At 38.7% G+C, this 17,228-nt stretch overlaps 1 protein-coding gene across 1 annotated transcript in view; it reads right to left on the minus strand.

The window, feature by feature from the left end:
• The window catches only part of galnt9 (polypeptide N-acetylgalactosaminyltransferase 9), a 79,513-nt gene that overhangs the window by 27,361 nt on the left and 34,924 nt on the right, over window positions 1–17,228 (minus strand). The window contains exons 4-5 of the mRNA XM_010733241.3: window positions 16,296–16,470; window positions 7,030–7,227 (exon numbers count right to left, since the gene is read on the minus strand). Of these exons, the coding sequence (XP_010731543.1) occupies window positions 7,030–7,227; window positions 16,296–16,470 (373 nt within the window). The remainder of the gene's footprint in view (window positions 1–7,029; window positions 7,228–16,295; window positions 16,471–17,228) is intronic.

Here is a 17,228-nt window from a genome sequence, read left to right on the forward strand (position 1 = left end):
TCGTTATCCAGCCACTAAACTTTCACAAACCCATAGAGAATGCTAAAGTAATCATTGTAATCAAGACAGAAGTGATCTGAGGAAAGTTTCCTTATTCAGCTCGGAAAAAATATATTAAGCATTAGTTGCAGTGTGGCTGTAGTTTAGTTACAGTATCAATTGAATATAGTGATCTGCTTGCTGAAAACAAATATCGATTTATTGCACTTAGAAGTTGGATGTGTATAGAGAAAAAAGAAAAGCTAATTTACTAGAAATAAAATGTGTTTTTGAATAGGACAGGTATAAGTAAAACAGTTTGATTTCATCGTCAGCCCAGCTCAGTCTACTTGAGTTGACAAAAAGCAGCCACTGTGAGGCAGTAATGTCTCGTATACAATCACAGAACCACGATCGCAATCACCAACTGGTCACGCTTAAAAAGGATTGCAGCTTTAAGGTAAAGTAAAATACATTTAGCAGCACCTGGTACAGCACTGTAAACACAACATATTATTATCTTATAAAGTTGTTGTGCCAAACATCATCACAAACGGTTACTTATTTACACATTCACATTCATTACACATACACAAAGCAACATTAGCACTCATTTAGAATAATGTTTCTGTTCACAATTTACAATATTCACTCTTTTAGGCTCTGGTTTGGTCTCCACCGATTACCAATATATCTCTGTCACTGCTAACTGCTCCACTGTAATCATTAGACAAGTGCAACTAACTACTGTTTCATGTTTGGTGCTGGGCTGGAAGTGAACAGTGAGTGTATCAGAGCTTACCAGCTGTTGCTGCAGCTGGGAATAAGGTTCACAAAAGTGGTGGAAGTGAACCAAACCCTATTGAGCCTAAAATTTAGATGGAATGAAAATTACTATAGAAAATACCAGGAAGAACGCTAACCTTATTCTCCATTCCCATCCAGTACAACACAGAATGACATTTTAACTGTAGCTATCAGATTTTAACATAGCTATTGTTAATGGTAGAAAATGTAAAACTTTTAAAACTAGTGTTCAGCTAGTAGAGCAAGAGATTTTTTTTCACAAAAGGAAGTGGTTACTTTCTACCTTTACTTTAAGAAATGTTCCCACTTTAGCTGCTGTCCCCCCAGGCTGCATTTCACTACTATTATCTGTCAGGTCCTAAGTGCTCTGGGACAAAGGGCCACAAAAAGCATTGCATTCATACAGAGTACTGAATTGCGGTATTTTTTTTTCTCTAAAGTGACCAATGAGTGACTTCATTCTTCTTTCTGAAATGGCTCCCAGAATAAGTTCACCATATATTACATACACACACAGAACAGACAAATGGGTGTCTGCTGGTTCAGTTTGAGAGACATGGCATTCGCAACTACTGAAAGGAGAGAGCTACTTTATGATTCACTGACTTGGTATTAAAAGAGTGCACTGAGCCATACAGTGTGTGAGCCAAATAGAAAGGTGCTTTTAGGTTTAGACCCCATATAAAACACTGTCTGGACCACCACCATGGGGTGTTATTTTGAAAGTGATTATATTTCCAAGAAAAGCTTTCTGCCCAATTTTTGACTTGACTTTTTTTGCCATGACATTTTTTTATTACAGATAGGTGATAAATTAAAGAAATAACCAACGTGAAGTGTCTTAGTGAGATGCTTGGCCACCATATGCCACCAGAACAGCTTCAATGCACCTTGGCATTGATTTTATAAGTCTCTGAACACTACTGAACATTACTTCCTTCCAAAACATATTCCCTCATTCGTCGTTTTATTGATTGTGGTGGAGAGAGATGTCCAACATATCAGTCCAAAATCTCTTCAACTGGGTTAAGATGTGGTAACTGTGAAGACCATAACATATGTATAATATCATTCTCATACTCACCAATCGATTCAGTGACTTCTTGTGTCCTATGGATGGCATATGCATTTATTTTATTAACCCCCTTTCCTTTCCTTAACACCTGTTTGTATGTGTTACGTGTTTATGACTGCATGTGTTAACTCTGTCGGTTAAGAAGTAAAGTTGCTCAAAGTAAGACATTTGAAAGAAACAGTGTGAAAGTATAACTGTTTTTTGTTAGAAGTGCTAGCTTTTTTTGTTAAGTGTTGTTGATTTTAGTTATGCTTTCTCACTCCAACAAACTACAGTGATCAACACTTAGTTGAATGGTTTGCTACCATTAGGTGATTATTCTAAATACCTTTTTTTCCCACACTAAAATGACCCATGCTTGCTGACTTATATGTTCTCGTGGCCTGATTTAGCCTCACACAGTCTCTGTTGAAATTATAAGGTGGTGACAGAGAGGCTTGAAGTGCCGTTATTTGCACTTGCTGTGCAGATAAAAAGACAGACACAGCAGCACACACTCAGCCCTATTCACCTCGTCCTTTATCCTCTCTTGACATGTGACCTACCTTGCCTGTGCAAACTCTGTGCAGCTCTCTTTGAGTGTTCTCTTTAGAATAAGCTTCCTGGTAATGTAAATCCCTTTTCTGTGTTGAAGTACAGACTCAGCACGTTATGTCAGACGCATGTGATGATGAAGCGGAAATCTCTGGCTGACCACATTTGTTATGTTTGTGATGCTTTCTAACCCCAGGTAACTTGTCATATTGTAAAAGAAACATCCTCACATGGATAATAGTCAGAACTTTTGTGGTTTATGTATTGGTAACGTGTGGTGGGAAAATAAAAGAGAACAAATGGTAGGCGAGTCTAATGTCTCTCTCATTTGTCTGGTGTGCAAGGTGATGAAACATGCAATATTTAGCCATGAAAAAGTAATTCCCCTATGAGAGCCAATTAAACGAATAATTAGCGCCAGCTGTTCCTCCAAAATTGGAGAAAGCAGAGAGTCTGAATATTACACGTCTACTTTTGGTTTCCAGAAGCCAACAGCAGGACAGTGCTGTCCTGACTCATGATTTTAACGTAACATTTTACAATCTAACAGAGAAATCAAACATAGAAGAGACAGAGAAACCGTCAATAAACTCTGACGCAGTGCGACCACAGCTTTTTCTGTGTGTGACCCTGCTATCAGTTGTGTGGGAAATACAACACAGTCCCCAGTGGCTTTTTTTGTAAAGATTTTGTGAGAATGACACACCCAGCCATTGTTCTCTTCCTGTTTTTCACCTGCACTGCTGTGTTGGCTCTTTGTATCTACGAGTAACAGCACAGAGAGAAATTAAAACAGTCACAAAATAACTGCTGGACTGCATTATACATCACAGATTGATGCTAGAACCTTCCAGTGGATTTCTCATTTAATGTCATTAGGTTTAGTTATTTTTAGTGTACAGATGGTCAGCCTGCAGGGCTCATCCGCCCCTCACACCCCTTAACTTTGGCCCTATCATCATTTGCTTGCAGTATGCAGTATGAACATGTGAGCGATCTGAAATGAAACTCTTTATTGTGCCAAATTGCACACGTCTCTTCCAGATGAAGATGATTCTATTGAAATCTGGCTTGTGACCGCTCTGATGCTTCAGGTAAGGTCCATGAGAAAAATGCAGACATAATAATGGGATTTTAGTAACTTTAGAAGTAATTATTATTTCTTTATGTGATTCATACACAATTATATCTTCAATGTGAAAGGTGACTACAATAAAATACTCTTCTGTTAAAAGGATCTAGCCATCAAAAGTCACTGCTGATATGCCTGATATATAAGCCTAATTAAACTACTTCACTGGACACTGGCAGATAATTTAAAGGTAGGAAATTGCATGTCTTCTATACTTTCTTTCTTGTGGGTGCTATGCATCAAAATATTAGTCATGGATCATAAAGTCTCTGGGCTTTTGTGAATCATTTATTGTTACACATATTCAAAGTGCAGTGGTATCCACAGTTCTGTCAAATGTTAGCAATTTGCTGGTTTATATTAAAGTTCTTTTTATCTAACGTTAGGGTTATTCTCCTATTCATCTCCCTTCAACAGTAATTGCAGGTTGCAAGTAAGTGTATATGTTGCTTATTTTCTTTGCCTGAAAAGTGATTTTTAACTGCATCCTTTAAGCCAAAACTGATGGAATTACACATGTTTTTAGTGTGAGCCTTCCTTATAAAGCATTACTCCCCTTCAAATAGACGCTTTTCTACTTAGGAAACAACATTCTCTGTGATTTTAAAAAATTCCTGCCCACACATTAACACCACTTTTCCACTCTGTCACTATTATGTCCTGTCAATAATCACTGTAGTTGCTCAAGGAAACCTGGTGATCTCAAAATGATTGCAATCCTCTGTACTCTCAGGATGTGGCTCTGTTGTACCTTCCTATGCCCTTTTACCCGCTTTGTTGTTGAATGTGTCCTAACAGCCAACAGCCTTTGAGTCTGAGTTCTGAATAGCCACAGAGCTTCTGTTGTTGATGGGCAGAAACCTTGAGGAAACAAGTGGGAGAATGATTTCCGATAGAAATCCACACAGCCGACACACTTTCAGCTGGGCCTTGAGGCGATCTGTCCATTTGCAGCAAAGTGTCAATAGAGAACATGAACCAGCTCTGTGGTGTCTGAGGCTGTTCCTCTTATCTTTCTACTGTCTCAACTCTAGCACTTGATGCTCAATAATACATGATTTTCATGGAGCTTTGATAAGACATCCAATATTTAGGTCCACAGTGTAAACTCTTATCACATTGTTTGTTTTTTTGAGACCAAGTGTATCAAATGGAACTGTTATTGCTTTGCCTACGCTGTGCCAAACAAGGTAATGAAACTCTGGTTTGGAATTCAGTTATTGTTGCCCTTGGTCAAAATCTGACAGTACGTGTGAATGCTTCAGCTCTTAGGAGTTTGGGATATTAAAAGACATTCTGAAGGTATACATCACCATGTTTCATGTTGGCAGCTTAAAATACAGCAGACAAGGCTTTGATACAAAGATTTGCCATATTCTGATTCCAGAAACTGTTCAGTTTGCCAATGGGTTAACTGAGTTACTGATCAACTTTAAAAGCATGGCAAGGTCGACAATAAATACGGGAGGCCTTTGAACTCCCTTAAGTACTTGCAGGGCCTATTCTTGATATGAAAGCTGAGAAATGATATGAAAAGCTTTTAGCTAGAAAAACCTGTATGCTACATTAACTATTTCACTTATGTGACTGCTTTTACTTTTATTTTGGTAATTTATGTTTATGTTTTCAATGCCTGTCCTTGATGTGATTTAATAACTTACTTGTATTCGTGATTCCTGTGATAGCATGGCACTTATTTCATTTTTGTAAAGCCACAATAGTCGATATTTTTAAAACAATGTATCAAATGATGTGTGAGAGTGTGAAAGACGTCTCTCACAGTTATAAATCTATAGATAAATGTCAGCGAATCTCTAACTCCCCTTGGCTTAACAGAGCTTTTTAGTTAGTTTCAGCTCATTGTTTATCCACAGCTTTACTGTTCTGACTCACACTTATTCCTCTCATGATGTTGTTTTCAGTCACAGAAGGCAAAAAATCTCTCTACAAAGAAAAAAACAATAATAATAATGTTGCTTTAACTGCTGGGCATATAAAAAATACATCTTATCAATTTCTGAAGTGAGAATACCAGAATGCTAATCGAAGCTGCTGTTCCATCACTAAAGAGAAGACATCTACAGAAGGACAGATAGTGTGTTGCACTATTTGTATTATTATCCATGGTTACTAAGAATGATATGCTTGAAAAGTCAAGTTGGCTCCTTGCTGTATATTATATATTTTACCATTTAAAAAAGCATGGCTGTATGTTTTAACTTAGTTCTGAACTTTGATAGCACTGTGGTATTGCATCAAGCCCATAGCAATATCTGCTATCCAGCAGTGCCATGTATATGGAGATGAAAAACAATGGCTAAGCTACTTCATGCTGGCTCTGGCTTGACCTTGTGCTCTTGGCTCCTGCACCAGAAACTATAGTTACAATTCTCCCACATAAAGCAGCATATGAAATGTTCAGTGTGTCCATCAAGAGTTTTGAGATGCCCATGCAATAAGGCAATTCAGTCTTAATATTTCATACATTTTCAAATAGCCATTTGTTTCCTTACACGTCCCACTGAGTCTTAAGGAGTGTTAAACTTGCACTTGGGAGACAGCTAAAATGTTAAAGGACAATTAAATAGACATGACTGCGTGTGTTCATGCACACTTCTCCATGCTACCGTGGCAACAAAAGCATGGTGTTAAGTTTTTTCCTATTGTTATAGCAGTGCTGGCCAATGCTGATTTAATCATTTTCAAAGAAAGATGCTGGTGCATGCTGCAAGCTTTCCAGATCTGATATCACTCATCCACAATGTAACACCAGAGAGTTTTTTAGTGTCCTCGTTGATTAAAATACATGAAATGGATAAATAAGAAATCTTTTAGCATTAGCATTAGCAGTTACATATCAATAACCATGTATATTTAGATTCTATGCCAAAATTCGGTAACCAAAAATCACATTTGCAGTTTTTCTTGTTGTTTTCTTGATAATTACAATGAATAGAGGTGAAGAGAAACATTCAGAAGTGACGTGAAATGCTTCAATGAAACTCAAGTTCACAGATCTAGCATTCAGTTTAAGTACATGGACAAAGTAGTTAGTGTTACTGCAGCCTGCCCTGGTCAAACAGATGTTGACTGGAATATAAGACCATTTCTGTGTAACACAAGACTCACGTACTCCTTCTTAGTCAATTAAAATCCAATATTATTTGACCTAGGACACACATAATCAATTCTAGGATTATACAGAAACATGATACAAGCCAGTTATAATGGAACGCCCTGCTCATATTCAACACACAATTACACTAATGAAACTGCATCGCCGTGGCCCTGTGATCCTGCATCAAAATGAAGATATTCATCATTGTAATTAGACAGCTTTCTAGAGAAAGGCTTTATTTGTGTGTTTGGACAGCATGTCGGACCAGACAGAGCAGCTTAGTTTGATGGTTCCACACATGAATAAGTCATAACCCAAGGCTATCCATATTTCATCAAACATCCTCATCTATAATGGACGCTGTTCGCCAGCCGAGGCTCTCACCTGATAGGGGCCGTCTCATCGCCCTTGTCCAGCCACTCCTGCGGAGGGATGATGTACATGCACCACAACCCCCAGTTGTAGCCATGGGCGGCGTTGGCATACTGCTGCACCTCAAACGTGTTGTACTTGATGTTGTCTATGGCAGGCAGGATGATGCGGGTGTGATCCTCCTTCATCCGGGTCAGAATAGGTTCAGCCCTTTGGATGTGAAAAAAGACAGGAGTTCAGAACTGACTTTTTGAATTATAAGTATGCAGAAGCTTTATTGCACAATTGCAAAAGGTGAAAAAAAGAGAGTGAGGAGAACAGTCTACAGGGCAAATAATAAAGTAGTGCATATTTTCATTCTGCCCTGTAGAGGTTTGAAGTATTAATATTGCAACAATGTTAGAATGAATAAATCTGGTCAAGAATGACCAGATGGATAATGTAACTGAATGCAAATGTAAAGTGAAAGCCGTAAATGTGTTTTCACAGCAAATGTGTAGGAAATCAACCCATATTTTATAAAACACATCGAATAGAGTAGTATTTATGGTAGATCCTGATTCCACAAAATTATTCCAGGAGCAGCTATGGATGACTGCAGATGTCTTCTCAACTTTCACTCTGGCACTTTTATATGGTTTTGCAGCGATGGCGCAGTCTGTCGAATCAGCATTTATACAACATTCAAAACGATAGCTGGGATCCATATCCCTCCACGGTTTATGCTGCGAAGGTCTTGCAAAATGACTTTTCCATAGAACAACAAATAATATCATATCTATTTTATATCTCCTCTCATGAAAACGGAATGTCAAAATGTGACACTTATCCTAGTGAGAAACCTGATAAGAGGTAAAACCTGATAAAGCAAAACACATCAAGTGAAAAGAGAGGCAGAGTCTGCTTCACTCTCTTTTTTTTCCTCGTTGTGAAGGGTTGCAAGTTAGTTTCTGGAAAAGGTCTTGCCTTGCCACATTCTTCATCTCATGGTTTTTGCTGCAAGACAGCTTTGGCTGGCACACATTCTCTAAGAGCACATCAAACGGAGACCATAATCACGAAATATCTTAAGGCCAAGAATAGCTCTGAGCAGGGCCAATTTAAGAGAAACACCTCAAGACTATGGGCTTGTCAGTCCAAACTTTAATACTTTAATAAAGATTTTTGTCTTAGTTCATGGAGCATTTCAGCACCAGCTCCTGAGCATGTAGTTAACCAAACTCATAAGTCACTAAGAACAAGTCACTAACAGTGGCTGCTGCTTGCAGTATATCTACTAACTGAGTTAAAAAAAAAAATATATGAAATGTATTAATGAGAGCAAAGCTAATTACAATATGCAGTGCTCTAGCCAGTGGGCAGAATTAAGCTTTACATCAAACTCTGCATGCTTTCTCTAGATGCCACAACCCAGCGGTTTATTTCTTGGAGATTTACCCCATAATAAAGACGGCAGCTCAACTTGCTGGGATATTCATTGATACAGAAATGTCTTGCCAAGTGTTAGATTGATGTCACTCTTGTGTCCATACCTTACAAGTATGAAGCCTGAGCTTATCAGCATTCATGATGAATACACAGACTAAACCCTTCAACCAATCATATCAATGAATTGTTACTTTATTCAAATCTTCAAAGATCTCTAAATTCATGAATGAAGCAGAGGACACACTTAGTTACTTAAGCAACTTCAGTGTCATTCAAGAGGACTTCTACTGAAATCTTTTTTTTTTTTTTTTTTTTTTTGTCAATGACACATACAATAAGCCCCCACTGCCTTTGCCAAGGGCAGCATGGTCTTGAGATCCATATAGTACAGAATGACGCTGAAGTGCTGCGGGCACAGGCTACATTTGTATAATCTTCTCATGCTAGAGATGATCACCATATCTTCAAAGCAACTCTTCATATGCCCAATTTTTCACGATATACTTCTAAATTTAAAAAGGGGGACGCAATTATAAAATGATAAATGTATCTCTCACGAATACTCCCACACTCCAACTTCTCTCTATCTCCCCACCCACTGACTTTCTTTCTCTCGGTCTTCTCCCTGATCCTGCCTCCCAACCCCCCACACCCCACCCATCTACTACTCTTCAAAAAGTGAAACCCATTTATCTTCCAAAAGCAAAATTACTACTTATCGCATTAAGGTAGGGACAGAAAGTACAGAGGGAAGGGATCCAAAATGAACTATATGGGATGATGTCAGTAAAATATGAAGGAGTGCTTAGAAAAAGCAATCATTTAATAACGTGAGAGTGGTTGGTAAAAGTACCAGAGCCGGCATTCTGAGGCAGATGGCTCTCTCTGTCTTATCTCTGCAGTTATATAAGTGTTACAGAAACATGTCTGAAAGTATTTCCCAAAAATAAACATGCAGAACATTGTTTTGTATGACAGACCTGCACCTTTTGCCTGTTTTTGACCAACTTTTGCTAAAAAATATGACCAAGAGATCTTGTGAGACCTACATTAAAAATACAGTCAGCACTTTACCAGTTCAGTCTGATGCAATCAATACAGCTCTCTTAATACATGCATGATTTCACATTGTTTCCTCCCAAAGCCTGTCATAACACATTTCATACCAGTGTTTTGAAACTCAATAGCTAACACATTAAACCCTACTTCCACGCTGTCAATTAAAAGGCACTCATTTCAACTACCGCACTTATGCAGCACCACACATAAATCATCTAGCTGATTGGTCTATATGAAAAATGGAAGATGTGCAGATATGTTAATGTCTGCCAAATATTTACTTTGATTGAAACATAACTGACACTTTTAAAGATAAATGGTCAGAATTATTTTCTGCTGCAGGTGCAACAACACATTTTATTTTTGAAAAAAAAAAAACCCCGGCTCAGTATTTTAACTCAATAAGTCATTCCATTGTTTGAAAAAAACTGTATGAAGGCCAACATATTGTGTACAACATATGTGTAGTTGCTGGAATGAAGACTTTTCTTTTCACATCAGACAGGGCTGTTTGATATAGACATATGTCTCTGATGTGTTTAGTTTGTCGAGGTTAGCTGAGGAGTTGCTATAACTGAATATCTTTCCACAATCCCTAACCTTGGGAGGAGCTCTCTGCCATTGCGACAACTTCCATTCATCTCTCTGCGTCCTTGAGAACCCCAAAACACCCTAGAGCCAGACAGCAGCTCCTGTACCTCTGGATCCACAAGGCTGATAAGATAGAGACACTCTGGAAATTATGAGACATGTGGTTTTGACAGACGAGTCTGTGTCATTCCTCTTGCTGTATCCGCCATTTCATCTGCATAACACCGAGAGGGTTATTCATCCACATCCGCCTGAATCATACTCAGTTCCATATTACAATAGAATTTCCCCCCTTCCAGCGATGACTCATCCGATATTGTGAATACATGTTGACAATCTTCATTGTCGTTTGCTCCACCATGCTATTTCTTGTAGCAGTTCATACTGACACAGAAGCTCTTTTGATTTATTAACTCTTCATGGTTGACTGTACAGGACAGCGAGTACCTTTGTTGAGCTTAACATCAGGCTGAGCACACATTTCGCAGGATTAAACAAACAGTATGGTACGTAACAAACCAGGATACATATTGCCAAGAGTGACTCTATCTGAATGAAGGAGCAGCACAGAATGTAGTCATACAGTAGATAATAAATGCACACACATGCACACACGCACAAGATATCTAAGCATCTGAAAGAAGCCTGTCATCCCCTCTTTTTCTATATCCCTTTACTGATTACTGTATAATCTCAATTTATATCAGCTTGACTTAACCTGAGAGAATCTGTCCTTCCTTTGTCCAGTACTGACATAAAATCCCTGCAGCTCCCCACTTTCAGATTACATTTTTTATTTAAAATATCCAGATAATAGATCTCAAATTGTTAATGATTGTGAAGCAGAAAACAATCAGATAATAGAATCTAACTCAGTTAAGAATTATGCCCCAAGAGCAACAGGGCCTTCATTGTCTAAAATAAGATCTCCTTTAATTTTGCATTGGACCTAACGCAGGAGAACACGTGAGCTTCACAGGCAGGAAAAATAATAGTAAAGTCAATTTAGGTTCGATTTCCGGTGTAACATTAAAATTTCTAGTGTTTAGAATAACCTTTACAAATCTCACTTTATGAAATTGTGAATTTAGTGGCTTGAGTGAAATCTGGTTCATTTAATATCTGTCAACATGTTAAAACTCAGCTTCAAGGTTGTTTTCTCCAAATGAACTCTGACAGCGTTGATCATGATCATTTTTGACTAAACCGGCTGCGATATCTTCTTTGTTACATTTTGAGATAAGACTTTATTGTCCCTGTGTGCACATTCATACAGTATTCTAATGCACATACTGATTTTAAGCTTACTTGATTGTGATATTAAGCTGAATGCCTGCAGTATCTAACTCAAGTTAGCTTTTGTAATTAGTTTACTGAAAAGAACCGTATCTACAACAATTAGTTCTTGAAATCTTCTGGCTTTATTTTCAAGTAAAGTTACTGGTAGTTTGGCAGTACATTTGTTTGAATGAGTTAGCAAGTAAAACTCTGTCTTGACCATACATAGCTATGATATTTTAAGGTTTCAAACAACAGTTTTATTTCTACTTTACTTTGTATTTCTTGCATTAATCATTCCTGCATGAATAAAGAATTAATCAAAAAAAACTAACTACCTCTAAATTTACTCTAAAGTATACATGTGGTGCCAGTAGAGTTTAGTTCGGCGGCAAGGTGCAGAAAATTCCACAAAAGAATGAATTCAGCAAGTTATTTCTTGGGTGTTTTATGTTAAGCAAAAAAAAAAGAAAAAAAAAAAAAGAATCACCTCACTAACCTTTTAGTGAAAATTACTAAGAAATGGATCCATGTGCATTCATGCATGCTTATTAATCATGATTGATAAGTTGATACTCGTGCTTATACACATTTATATCCACATATAAGTGTGTAATAAGTAACTCTTTTCTAAAATCAAATTCTTTCATTTTCTGTACTTCTACTAGTGTATTCATAGAATCTTGATGATTAGTGTTATCACTATAATGCCTATTCCAACACAATAGACTGGGGGTTAAATATGTGGGCTGAAAAACATTCTCTTTCATTAGCGTAATTTACAGTATATTCCCTGGTTATTGTACTAGATATGGTTTATGAGATATGTGACTATATATTTACACCATATTTTGCTAAAATAGAAAACAACAGCTGTTAAGTAAACAATGACACTGTGAGGGAGTTCATCTACACGAGTGCCGAGAATGGCTCATACTGAAGAGTGTTGAAGAGTGTTTAGTTTTACTCAAAAAAGAGTCAATAATTACTGTGTTAAACTCTTCAATAAGATAAATAGATGAAAGCGATCATTTGTTTGCTGTATGATGCATGTGCATATGATAGTGTGTGTGTGTGTGTGTGTGTGTGTGTGTGTGTGTGTGTGTGTGTGTGTGTGTGTGTGTGTGTGTGTGTCTCTGTGAGGCTGTCCAAAGTCCTTCTGCCCGGCTGTTTTTAACAGAGCAGCATTGGCATGTTCATGCAGAGCACATATTCATATTGGTACATCTCCTGCGTTCTACAAAAAAAATGCAGAATCTATAGAAAGTAAAAGGTATCCACGTAGAATTTCAATTCATTATGGCATCGGGGCTTTTTGAAGTAGATAGTTGGATGCAGAAGCATGAACTGGAAAAGGTTCTTACGATGCAATGTTAGATTCCGCACTACTTCTAAATGCATTTGCTCAGGACAGCGTAGGTGATAGAAATGTAAAGGTGGCATACATCTTTGTCTTTTCTGCAGTTTTGGAGTTCTGCTTAGCCTGTGCTCTGTGAAGCACTCAGGATGGCTGCAGCTTTCTTTGTTGTCTCTAGACATATAAACACTGAACCACTGCCATACACAGTGAGTAAAGGAATTATTTACTTTTACTAAAAGAAATATTTCCTGAGCCTTCAAGAACTCTAAAATGTATGTACCATTGAATTTAATATAATGCTATTGCACCTGCACAGCATGACAGGGAGATAGAACTCCACAATATTAAAAGAAGTGATATCAAATACTGATGTGGCAAATATTACATATTTCATAATTACATGAGGCAGAGGTTAGTTTTATCTGTTTCTTACTTTTATGAATTCCACAAGTTTATCTTAGAAAAACTCACCAGGTCATATAGCAGCGGAGCATTCAACATTCATCAAAGTGTTGCTTTCTGAAGCATGTATTTCATTATAGCCGCCCCGCAATGACAATCTTATCTCCAGCACACACTCAGCAGGGAGCGGCTGCTACACTTCTAATCATTAATCGTTAATAACCTGAGATTGCAACTGTGCAGGGGCTTCAAAAACCAAATAAATATCAATTTCCCTACGCTTTCCCTCTGCAGCTGGATAGTTCAAGTATGGCATACAGCAGGTCCTGATCACAACATGCTCCCATTTCCTGCCATTAATCCTGTTTATTTCCAGAGCATGCAGATGGAAGCTGGTCCTGTTTGGAGCAGAATGGACAACCCTTGTCTCAGAGATGGATGGATATAAAGAGTCAGAGGAGATGGATTGTGAAAATTTAGCTGATGCAATACTACATTAATGATAGGCAACTATTTCATATCCTCATATTAAAGCAGAGTAAAGCCGTGGAAATCAGATTCCATCACTCCTCTGGTGGAAACTGCTCGCTTCTTAACTCCTCATAAACTAACATGCTGTGAGGATTGGGAAACAGCTGTCAAGTGCGCTATACAGTGTGATACAATTATGCTTGCTTTAACAGTAATGTGAACCAGCAATATATTTCAGCTACGAATGTACAGCACGCCCGGAGTGGGGGATGGGCGGGGGTTGGTGGTGGGGATGGGGTGGGAGGGGGGCGCCGTGCCAATGAATCACAGCACTGCAGCTGAGAGCTGGCAGCATTGTCTCTGGCTCAGTATGCACAGGCAGTGTGTACAAGGTCATTGAGGGAGACTCACCAAAACATCTACAGCAACCATTCATCTCACTTATCACTGTATGTGCAATGGTGAATAATCATATTATGATAAATAGGGGGCTTCTTCCATTGTAACAAATAGATACTGTAGATACCCAAAGTGACTCCATCTGAATGAAGAAGCAGCACAGAATGTAGTCATACAGTAGATAATAAATGCACACACATGCACACACGCAGAGATAGATATCTAAGCATCTGAAAGAAGCCCGTCATCCTCTCTTTTTCTATATCTCATTACCCAGCGTCTACTGGCGGAAAAAAAACACACTGACTGTGCTCTACTTTTCATTGACTCCTGTAAATAAATCCTCACACAAAACTCTGAAGCAGCATAACAAAAAAGTGAAGCAGCCGCTTATCAAAGGAAGATGGAGGAGGGTATGTGGGCGAGGATGTGTGGGGGAAGAAACAAAAGATGTGTGGTGTGTGGAATTCACACAATGGCAGCAGGTGAACTAACTCAAAGGAAATTTGCTGAAACAGCCTGAGCAGGAGCCGGGGTGCGGGGATTGAGTGGGATAGCACAAGAACTGACAAGGAAGGAAACCTATACGGAGGTGAACGGGTTACGTGGGGGCATGAAAGGCACGTCTATTTCTGAGCAAAGAACAGATGGGGAAACAGATGAGGGAACCACCAGGGTATCAATTATCATCAGTAATGCACCCAGGCAATGATGCAACTTTCTCCCTGAGTGCTGCTGCTGGTTGGGCAGCTCGTCTTGCACAGCCTCCGGGCCTGAAGTTCCCATTCATGCTACAAAACAATGTGCTGACAGCCAATAATGAAGGTATATTATATCACTGCTTTACAAGAGTCTCAAGGTCAGTGTGCCTGATAGTACAGTAACTGGCTGGTAGACAGTATGCTTTATTTTTTTTTAGAAGCGGGGTCATGCTCAGCCTGACCTTTAGTGTTTTCATGTCATTTAAAACCTTCTTTAGTACATCAAATGAACATAAATCTTGCTTTTGACTGGCATGTAGGTAACATGTAGCATGATATGTGAGCATGGTAGTATTTGACAGGGGCGTGATGCAATACTGATATCTTTTCACATTATTTGACAGAAAGTCTGTCATCATGTTGTATTTCTCCTGTGAGTGAGAAAGACCCACCCCAGAAGTTATTAGAAATCATCCAGACTGCTTTGTTTCTCTGAGATATTGTTTTCTTCTGCCAGTCATCCTCCTCATACATATATGTGTATATTCATCTGCTAATTAAAATACATAATAACCTAAATGAATCAAGTAATTAATCGTGATGAAAAGTGCTGAAAAGAAATTGCAGATTCTTGAAAGTAAACTGTTCCTCCATGTTTGTAGCCTGTTTGTTTATTTACTGTGAAAGCTCATCCTGCTGTGGCCACTAGCAGCTCCTGTTCACACTGTGCAGACAACAACCAGCTGGATTACTTGTATACTGTAGAAAAAGTTTTATGACTGTGATCCAAGAAATGAAGTTGCAGCAGTGTGTGTTTCAACCTGACTGTGCGAGGGGCAGTGGGTGAGAAATATATTTGTTTGTGTCCCTAGTATATAAAGTTAGCCAAAAGGTCTGAACTGCATCCAGGGACACTGCAAACATTTTAAAACTGAAACATTTCTTTCCTCCATCCTCCACTTCTTTCTTAATCCCTCCCTGCCTCCCTCCTGCCTCCCAGGGAACAAAAGCTACACTTCATCTTCAAACACTGACAGCATGACAGGCTTAAATTAGGTGCCAATTACATCTATTTGAGCGACTTGTTTGCTGGTAAACTTAAGCAGCAGGCCGACACTGGAATGAGACCCCCACAAGTAATTTCATATCACAAAATAGGCCCGGAGCCTGCAGGTAAAATAATGTTGAAATACTCAACATTTGAGTTTTCTCTTTAAATACATTCACTCTCACAATTCATTGTGTTTGTCTCTCTCTCTTGTGTGTATTTGTTGGACAGGTTTATGTCTTTTGATTCGACTTAAAGCCCATTACTCACAATTTACAAGGAAGTGCAAGAAAGAAAAAGCTTATTAATGGTAAACCCTGACTAATAATAAGGGTCACTAAAAAGTGCTGTCTCAGTCAGAAATCGGCCTGGCACCATATCAAAATGCTAAGAGGAGACTTAACTGCATATTTCAACGATAATAATAGTACATGACATCCTTCTGTACTGAAAACATAAAAAGCAAACCACAAAGGCAAAGGTGAGAAAGGACAGAGAAACAGCTTTAGACCTTGTCGTGTTAAACATGACCCTTTCTTACCAGCCAGTGTTGAACTCAACATGGGCATCAAAGAAGCCGACGACAGGAGCCGTGGCTGCATTCCAGCCGTGTATTCTGGCTCTGATCAGGCCCTCCCGCTTGCTGTTCCTCACAATTTTCACCAGGCCCGGGTAGCGTTTGTTCACGTACTGATCCAAGTTGAATTTCAGCTCCACTGAAAGAGGGCAGAATAGAGAGAATCTCCATTTAATTAACATCCAAATGACCACGTGAGAACATTAACATGGCAGCTGTTGCAAATGATAATGTGTAACCCCATGCTAATATTAAGTTTTGGTCTAATTTAACATGTGTCAGCCAAGTTATTTAAAAAAAAAATATATAGATTATAGATGCACGCCTCCTCACAGGTGTCTTTAAATAAAGTCTACAACATTGAACACAAAGAAAAGAAGAAGAAGAAATAGAAAATGAGGCATTGTTGTTTAACCAATAGCCTGCCAATCGTTTAGAGAGAAATTTATTGACTATCAACACCTAATCACTTTAATATTAGCTCTGCACGCATCACTCCAGCAGTCCTCACAGTGCAGCTGCAGGGTTTTTACACAATCTCTGAAAACCAAACCAGGTCATTTCTGAAGGTTCCAGTTCCAGTGGCTAACGTTAGCAAGCCAACAATATTGGAGTTATACGTCTCCTCCTTCTGGTAGGATCACACACCAAACGGAGATATCACCTACCCAAAGTTCCATCCTCTGGGTCAAGTTAACGGTGGTTACTGAACAGCTATATGCAATATATACACATAGGTGGATGTTATGACATGGTTTGTCTGTGTGTGTGTGTATATATATATATATGATTGTGGCAGGTCGTCATGTAGTGGCAAATAAGTGTGTGTGTGTGTGAGAGAGAGAAAGAGAGAGCCTGCTGCTTCCAGGTGTATAGCTGTCAGATACAGTACATGTA

This window comes from Larimichthys crocea, chromosome III, assembly GCF_000972845.2.
Source record: "Larimichthys crocea isolate SSNF chromosome III, L_crocea_2.0, whole genome shotgun sequence".
Lineage (NCBI taxonomy): Eukaryota > Metazoa > Chordata > Actinopteri > Sciaenidae > Larimichthys > Larimichthys crocea.